This window comes from Oreochromis niloticus, linkage group LG7 (assembly GCF_001858045.2).
Source record: "Oreochromis niloticus isolate F11D_XX linkage group LG7, O_niloticus_UMD_NMBU, whole genome shotgun sequence".
Lineage (NCBI taxonomy): Eukaryota > Metazoa > Chordata > Actinopteri > Cichliformes > Cichlidae > Oreochromis > Oreochromis niloticus.
In genome coordinates, this window is record NC_031972.2 from 151,176 (window position 1) to 161,370 (window position 10,195).

Here is a 10,195-nt window from a genome sequence, read left to right on the forward strand (position 1 = left end):
TGTGATAGCTACTATTAGCGATGGAGTCCCACAGGGCTCTAGTCTCAGCCCGCTTCTATTTACACTGTAGATAAATACCATCACACGTATGCAGGTGATGCACTTTTATACGTGCAAGCGGCTTAAATGAATCAGATGATCTAACTTCGTGTTCTGTGACTAAGTGATGGCGTGTTTGTGTGCAGTCAGCAGCCCGTTCCAGAGAAGCTCCAGATCAGGGTGAACCGGATCAGCATGGCGGCGTACGAGGCCCTGCATTATGACAAAGACCAGCTGAAGGAGGCGTGTAAGTGTGAAGGACTGGTTATCTGCACGACGTCATGGTGGAGTATGGGAGCGCCTGATGCAGGAAATAAAGAGAACATTATGCTCTCTCACAAACCAACAAGTACTAGATGATGAAACCTTGCATACAGTTTTGTGAAGTGGAGGCTAAACTGAATGACCGCCCAATCACACCGCCTCCTGATGATCCCAATGATGTAGAAGCTCTTACTCCAAACCATTTGCTCCAACATTGCCAAATGTCAGATGGGACGACAGGAGGGTTTAAAACTGTTTTGACCACTTTTTGAACTTGTGAAAGCAGATTAAGTTCACTTTCGTTTAATTTTAAGTTGTAAGAAGATATTTGGTTGATTTTTGTTTATAATTTTCCACGAAATAAACGCCATATAATTTTAAACAATGAAGTCAGAAGTGCGTTCTAAAACAAACCTCCCGTTGCCAGCTACGGCCTTTTCTTGGACTTTTTTAGTGTTTGGAACATAAAGGCCGTGACAACTGTCAAATTAACAGATTTATCTATAAAAAAAGTAGCAGCAGTGCTTTCAGTCAGATGCATGTTTAACTGTGTTTACTGTGTGTTTGGGACACGTTGGTTTCATCCTAGGATTGCACTGGGAACCTACTGGTTCAGTCCTCAAACCAGTTACAGTTGATGGTCTTTAGTGCCTCAGTGAAAGAGACAGACCGTTTCGACTAGTCTGAGTCATTTGTTGTTATTTAAAAGCAGAAACGAAGCACATGTTACACATTTCTCACTTTGACCTTCATGTTTCCTGCAGCTTTGCCGCTGGGAGTCATCACCGTCCCCGGAGATAGCGATCTGGAGACCTGCCGCCTGCACATCGACCGTCTGCAGGACAACCTGGAGCAGGTACAACATTGTGGGCGGGAGGAGTAATCATTAATCAACTGATTCATATTTAAAAGACAGTCAGATTTAACTGCAGCATGACACAGTTACCTGGCAGCTTTGCTTTTATATGAGAATATAACAGCTAAGGTGAGCTGACTGACTCTGGTTAATTGTGACATGTTGTTCATTTAAAAATGAGACGACCTTCAGCGCTCTGACTGCGATCGTTGGGACACAGGTTACCTGTCACCTGTGAGATCACCTCACCATCCACAGGTTGGGGGGGTTTAGTCGACCTCTACGTGCAACTGTGACCTGATCATGGCTCAAGAGTTGGCACCTTGTCTTGTAATCGGAAGGTTGCCGGTTCGAGACCCGTCTCGGTCGTTGTGTCCTTGGGGAAGACACTTCACCCGTTGCCTACTGGTGGTGGTCAGAGGGCCCGGTGGCGCCCTCAGACCCATCGGGCTGCTCTCAGAGGGTGAAACTTGTCATGACGTGACACATCAGACACTGATGGCGAGGAGGATAAGGGCACGGTGTAATGGGAAGAGGCTGACTGTGTTGTTTGTAATAAACCTCAGCTGTGACCCAACACCGACCGAGAAAAGCTGCACAAACGAACAGCAGTTCGCCGTCCTGCAGCACAAGTGCGCCATCTGTCGGGAGAGGCGGGGCTCTCAGTACACACACGGTGCTCAGAAACCAAACGCTGCTGTGGAAGAGTCTGATGGAGGCTCTCAGTGTTATTTGACATTAAAGAAGAGCTGAAAGCTGACTCTCTTTCTGGAGATTACATTTGGACAGTCTTTCCTCTGCTCCTCCTGTGAAATGTAAAAGTGAGTCTGTGGTGTCGGCTCTGTTCAGCGGTGCCTTTCACGCTTCTCTTTCTGCTCCTCCAGGACGGCGAGAGTCTGTCCTCTCAGAAGCTCTCCATGAAGTGGTGCTTCCTCGACTGTAAGTCCGAGCCGACCTCCTCCGTTCGCGCGCAGACCCCGACCCGCCCAAACGTGCTCTCTTTGTCTTTCAGGTACGACGGCGGATCGTTTCTACAGGATCGACCGGGCTCAGGTAGGAAAGCAGCAGAGAAGCACCTTTACTGTGTGGAGGTGGAGTCGCACATCCATCCTTTTCTATGTCTGAGTGTGTCCATGATGATGGATGCAGATGGGAATCGAACCGCCAGCCTTCAGATTAGCACACTGTACCTGCTGATTGGTGCAGCTTTCTTTCTTCTGGCAGTGATGATGGATGACCTGCAGCCAGGTGTGTCCTGATGTGTCGTTTGTTTCAGGAGCACCTGAACTACGTGACAGAGATCTCTCAGGAGGAGCTCTACATCCTGGACCCGGAGCTGGTCTCCAAGGAGACGGTGGGCACCTCCCCCAGCATGCCTGACCTGGTGGACTCGGAGGAGCACCAAGACCAGCAGTTCGCTTTCCCCTGCTCGCCGTCCTCCCCCACCTCCCCTACCTCGTCACACAGGTGAGAGAAGATGTGATCTACAGGGACCGAACAGTTTGTGTGTTTACCTTAGCAACTCGCTGCTGCCTCTGCTGGACGTCAGAGGAACTGCAGCTTTTCTCCCTGAAATGAGCTCCTGGTGTTTGAAGTGCCGTTTCCATGGAGCTGCTCATCCCTCTGTTCCCTGCTGTGACGCCACTCGAATCACAGATCAGATATCAATCATAGGGGGCGGGAATAAAAACAGGGCTGTGTTTGTTTCAGATCCCGAGACCAGAGGAAGAGGATCTCCAGCGACAGCTCCGTGGTCGATGCTTTGACTCAGAGCTCCCCTAAGACCGCCCTCTGCAGGTAGCAACATGCACTCGCACACACTCACACACCTGCTGCTAGAGGAAGTGTTCACATCCTGTAGGGTCAGCGAGCTGTGAGCCGAAGGCCTCGGTCCCTCGGGCCAGGTCCGCTCAGTGAAATCAGTTTGATATTTGTAAACACAAATAACAAGCATTAGCAGTTTAAAGCCATTTGAATATGTCGTTCCATGAGAGCGCCCCCTGCTGGCTCGATCACTGTGCCGTCTGCTTTTTTCACGGCAGCGCTGAGCCCACGCCTGCATTAATAACAGACTGTATATAAAAGATGGCTGTCGCCTGCAGTCTAAGTGATGTCCAGCAGGGGGCAACTCCTCTGGTCTGTGAGATAATGATCGCTGATCTTTGACTCAGTGATTTTGGTCCCATCAGAGCTGAATAGGAGCAGGGGAGGGTTTAGGGCGGGGCTTGAGCCTGCAGTGTCCCTCAGACCTACGTCCATCTTTTATTAACAGTCTGCTAACATTAATACATCAAATTTGTACGTCTTAAGTTGGCACTTTGAACATTTACTGACATTTTATCCCCATGAAGGCTTTGATGCTGCAGTTTGTGGTAGACTCGTGTGTCCACATTGTTCTGGAAGAAGCTTCGTGTTTCCTTCGCTCCTTCGTTGAGGTCGATGCTTTGTTAAGACGTACAAAGTTCCTGTATTAAGCCCAACACCAGTCCGGATGTACCATGTGACCGGCGTGTGGACGCGCCCTCGTGTCCACACGCCGGTGCTGTTTGTTTTCCATGTGCTGACTCACCTGTCACCTGTCCATGTTGTCTGTGATCTAAAGGCGAGGAGCAAAGATTATCAATGTGCATCGCTCCAACACGGCCGCGGCTGATTTCAGACCCGTCATTAGGTACGACTCCACCTGCTTCCTGTCTGCTGTTTCTCTGAAGCTCCTCATCATCCACACACACACACACACACCCACACACACACACACCTGCCAACATTTCAGCTTCACAGCTTTTTTTTGTGGCTGGTTTGTGATGTCATGGTGATGTCAGGTTGTTAGCCAATAAGAACAGCCCAGGTCCTCCTCCTCTTTAATGCTAATGAGAGCCATAATTTAGACAATGAGTGATGTCAGCGCCCCCTCCTGGACATTCAACAGAATATCAGAAACCATGTCCATCTTTAATATACAGTCTGTGGACTGAGGTGCTTTGGCGTCTGTTTGTGCAGCTCTTTGATTGGCTGTGGCTCTGCAGAGTAAAAACACGTAGCTGCTTCAAGACGGCAGTTTAACTGCAAGACGCTGCAGGTGCTCAGAACGCTCACTGTAATGCAAGAATATAACGAGGGCGTCCCTGCTGCACAGACTCAGACCTGGCTGACACACTGTGCAGTGACAGATTAGCTGAAACTGTGTGTGTGCAGCGGTTTGATCCCAGGAGCACACGCACAGACGTGCAGGCGTGACACCACTCAGGATGTCTCGGTGTGAGAAGAAACTGTTCACGAGGCGGGCGGCTTTCAAAGTGCTGCTCGTCTTCAACAAATTTCCTCAACTGACAGAAAAAACATTAAATTCAGACTGAGCGTGTGCAGTTACTTGAGAAACACGTCCGGAGAGAAGCTCACGAGCCCCCGATTGTCCCGATCACCCTCTGCACCTCAGATTTAAGCTCCTCCCCCTGTCACATGACGATCTGATGACCTCCTCTCTGTGTCTTCTCTCACTGACAGACCTCCTGCTGCTACCTCACACGACCCTGAAAAAGGTAAAAACCCTCCTCCTCCTCACTTCTGGTGTTGAACACTGAGTCTTCAGCGTCAGTTCCAGCGTTTGTCCAGCAGAGGGAGCTGACAGGCTGTGTTCTGGACTCTGCTGCATGAATTTAAAGTGAAAACAAGTGTAACAGGCTGTTTGAGACCTTGTGTCTGTTTCCTGCTCTTCAGATGCAGAGCTGATCAGCTGCATCAAGAATGAAAACCTGGACCGGGTGAGTGTGGATGTATTGATCGTTACGAGTACTGATTTCTGATTGAGGAAAGTGGTTTACTGAGCATGTGCACTTTGGAACAAATGGAGTGTTGATGTCGCTGTATTTGTTGTGCAGCTCCGAGAGCTCCACCAGCAGGGGGCGGACCTCCTGCTGCAGGACGGAGACGGCTGCACGCTGCTGCATCACGCTGTGGAGGCCGGCTGCAAAGACATCGTCAAGTACCTCATCGACAACGGTGAGCGAATCGTGGAGCAGTTGTTATTAAAAAGGCTAAACATTAAGAAACATGATTCTGCTCACTGAGTGTGCAAAGACGGCTGAGGCCGGTGTGGCGTTTCCACACTGTGACCGAGCCGGGAGCCTCACCCCACGCACTGCCTCCTTTATTACACTCAGCTCGTCCTCAGCATCTTTACTCCGAGTGGAGGAGTTCTTCGACTTCTGTCTGCAGAGACATCCTCTGATAACGGTCAGGAGAGAGCGCTCCCCACTGAAGCTGCCGTACCTGATCCTTGATCAGGAGAAACACTCGCATTTCAGGGCGTTTCTGGAGGTTCTCATCAGAAACTAGAAGCAAAGTGCGAACTAGAAAGTTTCAGTTACTGGACTAAGAATCTAAACTTGTGTAGTTGGACCTTATCATCTCCGAGCTCGTCACCCTGAGACGCCTCGCTCTCACATCCTGCTGATTCCTGTAGCTCTCATATGTGAGCCCTGAGCTGTGTTTAGTTTCCTCCTCCTCCTCCTCTTCCTCCCCAGCAGCAGGTGATCGTGTACACAGCTGGATTAGCCTGAACCTCCTCAGTGCAGCGAGGAGACGGGACACTGAAGCAAAGGGATGCTGCTCGTTTTCCACCTAAACTCTTCTTCTTAAAGCACATTCTCACAAAAAACAGTAAAGATAAAAACCACAGTAATGCAGAGTAATTCTCGTCTGTGATTGGACAGATCTGAGCCAATCAGGGGTTTATTCAGGTGTAGCTTCTCTTTGGGGTCGAATCAGGTCGTACGAACGTGGAAACAGGAAACGAGGAGTCGATCCACTCCGACTCTGTTCAATTACAAATTCGAGCTGCTGCTCCTCGTAGCATCACATGCTGTCCCCGCCACATTAAAGCGCTCTGATGTTAGTCTGTGGTGATGACTCTGTTTGTCTCGCTGCTTTCAGTGCCCACGTCCCACCTGGATGTCACCGAGAAAGAGACGTGAGTCAGCTTCTCCTCCATTTCCATCTCAGTTCAATTCCTCTCCTGCTGAATGAGGCTCGGTGCCTTCATGTGCCTTTTTGTTCTTGTTTCTTTCAGAGGGGAGACGGCGCTCCATAAAGCCGCCACTTCCTGTCAGAGGAGCATCTGCAAATACCTGGTGGAGGCCGGAGCGTCGCTCATGAAGACAGACCTACAGGTAAAAGCAGGAGATACCTCCTGTCCATGCTTCCATTGAGTGTGTTGCGTCTGCATGGTAGCAGGCTTTTATTTTGAAAAAGGTGTGATTTGGTTTCCTGCCCTCCTCGCCTGCTCTAGCTAATAGCAGGTCGAGCGTGTGTTAGGGGTGTGACGTTCCTTTCAGACACTGGAACCATGCCGCAGTTCTCTTTTACGCCAGATGCTGGTTCAGCAGCTGCACACTTAAGGTCCCACTCCAGGTGTTTCACCCACTCAGACCCCACAGCAGCATCCGTTATAAACCCTGCTTGAGGGTGGTGAGGACTTGTGTGAGCGAGTGTAACTCTGACAATCTGGACAATTGAAGCTTGTGAAGACGCTCCATTGCCAGAGTGTAACGGGAAAAACAAAAATGCTTTTAAAAATGTACTTTACATCCCTACAAAACCAGAACTTTATCTGGTGATGCAGGTACTAACGTAAAAATACAACAGGCTGCCGGTTGGCGCAGCGCCTCCTGCTGGCTGAGTGAACATCAGCGCTCAAGGTCAAGCTGCGTTATGTTTACAGCGGCACGCTGAGCTGAAGCTTAGAGATGACAGCCGGGCCTTCGCCATCCATGCACGGTCTGTCTGTCTGTCTGTCTGTGTGTGTGTCTGTCTGTGTGTGTGTGTGTGTGTGTGTGTGTGTGTGTGTGTGTCTGTCTGTCTGTCTGTGTGTGTCTGTCTGTGTGTGTGTGTGTGTGTGTGTGTGTGTGTGTCTGTCTGTCTGTCTGTCTGTGTGTGTGTGTGTGTGTGTGTGTGTGTCTGTCTGTGTGTGTCTGTCTGTGTGTGTGTGTGTGTGTGTGTGTCTGTCTGTCTGTCTGTGTCTGTGTGTGTGTCTGTCTGTCTGTCTGTGTCTGTGTGTGTGTGTGTGTGTGTGTGTGCGTGTGTGTGTGTCTGTCTGTCTGTGTGTGTGTGTGTGTGTGTCTGTCTGTCTGTGCATCTGTGTGTGTGTCTGTCTGTCTGTGTGTATGTGTGTGTGTGTCTGTCTGTCTATCTGTGTCTGTGTGTGTGTGTGTCTGTGTCTGTCTGTCTGTGTGTGTGTGTGTGTGTGTCTGTCTGTCTGTGCATCTGTGTGTGTGTCTGTCTGTCTGTGTGTATGTGTGTGTGTGTCTGTCTGTCTATCTGTGTCTGTGTGTGTGTGTGTCTGTGTCTGTCTGTCTGTGTGTGTGTGTGTGTGTGTCTGTCTGTCTGTGCATCTGTGTGTGTGTCTGTCTATCTGTGTCTGTGTGTGTGTGTGTCTGTGTGTGTGTGTGTCTGTCTGTGTGTGTGTGTGTGTGTGTGTGTGTGTGGTTTAGAGCTCAGGTTTCTGTTCTGCTTGTGAATGAGGCCCAGTGTCTGAAGCTGAACATCAGTTCCTGGAAACGGGAGAATAGGCCCAGAGCTGTGCCAGAGCTGATCTCAGGAACTTTAATAAGAGAGAAATCCACATGAAGCAGCGCACACGTCTGTAAATCGCGATGTGGAGTCCGAGCTGCTCCTCTGCGGAGGTTTGGTTCCTCCGTGCTCTCCTTTTTGTGCCTGTTTTGGTGAAATAGTTTTGTGGGTCTTGTTTTGTGCTCGTGGACACAAAAAATCTGAGTTGGTGTGATCGGTCGAGCTTCCCGCTGCACGAAGCCGTTTGCGTGTCGTTCTCAGGCGCAGTGACGGCCACCAGCCGGAGCCCAGCCAATGCGCTCTAAATGGATCTCCAGCAGTATTTGACCCACTTCTATAAAGTGATTAATGTTGTGTGTCACTGAGAAACGAAGCGCCGCGGGATCCCCCGGCCTCGCTCCGGCCCATACAAAAGGCCACGGCTCACCGTTGCCATGGTGAAGCCAGTGGTAACAGGAAGCAGCCCATAATCTGAGTTTGTCTTTGTCTTCTCCTCTCCAGAGGAGGAAAAGAGTTCATGTGTTATTTAGTGTCTAGTGTTGGTATAAAGCCGAGATGCACTGAGCAGCTCGGAGCCTTCGCTCCTTCTCACCCCATCGTCGCTCCTCTGCAGTTCCTCTGACGTCCAGCGGAGGCAGCAGTGAGTTGGCTTCGTAGACTTCCATGTTTGCACAAACTGTTTGGTCTCCAGAGACAATTTCCTCCTCCGTTACGCCCGTTTTCATCACTCACCTGGATTAGGGGCGTGGCCTCTTTGACTGACAGGTGGACCGTGACCCAGGCAGCTGCAGTCTGCTCGGCTGAACTGGACCTCCTTTTGGAGCGTTTGTAACGACATCATGTGACCACTAATGTCTGCTGTGAGGTCACACTGAGAGTTTCATGAGTGAATTTGAGGGTTTTATTTGCGGGTTATTGAAAGGTGACCGTGGAGGTAACGGAGCTGACGGTGGAGCCTCGGCGTTTCTCACCAGCCCGTCGGCTTTCTTAAAGCTCTGCTCATCTCTTTCAGGGGGAGACTCCTAGACAGCGCGCCGCCAACGCCAACGACCCGGAGCTGGCTGATTATCTGAAGAGCTGCCAGCATTACCAGATGATCCAGCGAGAGGACCAGGAGACGACCGTGTGACCTCCCGCCCTCCTTCGTATTTATCTGCATCCTCTGCAGACAGACGGCCGGGTGACAGACTCGGCGTAGACGGCAACGTATCAGATCGTGCTTCTTGTCTGCTGTGCGGGGGCAGGACGAGTGATAGTTGTGTTTTTGTCCAAACGCCTGAAAATCCTCAAAACTACCCACCGTAACAACGTAACAACATAAACACGTCTGGACACTAAAACAAAGTCAAACTAGTTTCCTCTTCAGGCCACAAAGACTCCCAGATCTGGTTCAAACTGCATTTTGAATACGTCTTTATCGACTGAACATTAGCGGTCTGACCTCCGCGTGAAGACGCGCGACGGCGAACAGTGGCGGCTTTCATCCGTCTGCAGCTGAACGCTTTCGCCGCATCACAGAAAAGCTGCAAACGTGTCTTCTTTAAGCTTCTAGTGACCTTTTGGATGTATTTGTTTACTGGACAGAAATAAGTGTTTGGATATTTAACTTAGGCTCACTCAGCTTATTTATGAAGTCTTTGTAGAGATGTAACAGATTTTGTTTGTGATCAAACTGAATTTTAGAGATTTTAGTCACATACGAGCGTATTTTTTGTAACTTGTCGGCGTGTCACATGACTGTAAAGCGCGTGGCTGCCAGCGCCATGCTTTCTGTGATGTGTTTAAATAGCTGAGACGCCCGGTAGACTCGTCAGTGTTGGAAACATTAAGCTGAAGCCAGACTCTGCCAAAGCAGTCACGCCCGTATGATTAGTAATCACCTTTAGATAGCAGGCAGGATGACATGATGCTGTATGATATTCAACTAATAACTGTTTGGTTTGATCATTTCTGAGAGACCTGCAATAAAGCATGTCAGCAACACTTTCCACGCCCATTTATTCCCATAAATAATCATTGGTTTGTTATTTCGTCTCTAAGAAGACAAGAAGTCTCGAGTAACAACAACAAAAACACAATCTCACACTTTGTGCTGCATCCAGTGGGCGTCTGTTTCCTGTCAGCACTCACCTGTGGTTTTTAACCCCGCCTCCTCCTCAGGTGTCAGGCTGTCCCCTCACTGAAGAAAACACCACCTGTGTCAGCTTACCTGAGCCTGCAAGAACCAGAGCGCACTCACCTGTCCCAAAGACCTGGGATGGCCTGAAGTAACTGCAGGTCTCACTGAAAATGTGAAGTTTATTAAAAACATGATAATATTTTGAAAATACAGAACAAAGACACACTTTAAAAAAAGCATTTGAAAAAATAAAACATAAGAAAGAGAAAAACCAACATGACGCACAAACACATTTGATTAAACATACAACACAACATCATTTTGAACATGACAAAGACTTTCTCTGTCAG

At 49.4% G+C, this 10,195-nt stretch overlaps 1 protein-coding gene across 6 annotated transcripts in view; it reads left to right on the plus strand.

Annotated features, from left to right (window-relative positions):
- Nucleotides 1-9,712, plus strand: part of dgkzb (diacylglycerol kinase, zeta b) — a 43,937-nt gene extending 34,225 nt beyond the window's left edge. For 5 of the 6 annotated variants that reach the window (XM_013266161.3, XM_013266160.3, XM_013266158.3 and 2 more), the window contains 13 exons: nt 186-286; nt 1,068-1,159; nt 2,044-2,098; nt 2,172-2,212; nt 2,436-2,626; nt 2,870-2,956; nt 3,762-3,830; nt 4,664-4,698; nt 4,877-4,920; nt 5,038-5,158; nt 6,092-6,128; nt 6,228-6,327; nt 8,739-9,712. In XM_013266161.3, coding sequence (XP_013121615.1) covers nt 186-286; nt 1,068-1,159; nt 2,044-2,098; nt 2,172-2,212; nt 2,436-2,626; nt 2,870-2,956; nt 3,762-3,830; nt 4,664-4,698; nt 4,877-4,920; nt 5,038-5,158; nt 6,092-6,128; nt 6,228-6,327; nt 8,739-8,855 — 1,090 coding nt within the window. In that variant the 3' untranslated portion in view covers nt 8,856-9,712. The remainder of the gene's footprint in view (nt 1-185; nt 287-1,067; nt 1,160-2,043; nt 2,099-2,171; nt 2,213-2,435; nt 2,627-2,869; nt 2,957-3,761; nt 3,831-4,663; nt 4,699-4,876; nt 4,921-5,037; nt 5,159-6,091; nt 6,129-6,227; nt 6,328-8,738) is intronic. The other variant, XM_013266157.3, reaches the window with a different exon arrangement.
- The last annotated feature ends 483 nt before the right edge of the window (nt 9,713-10,195 follow it).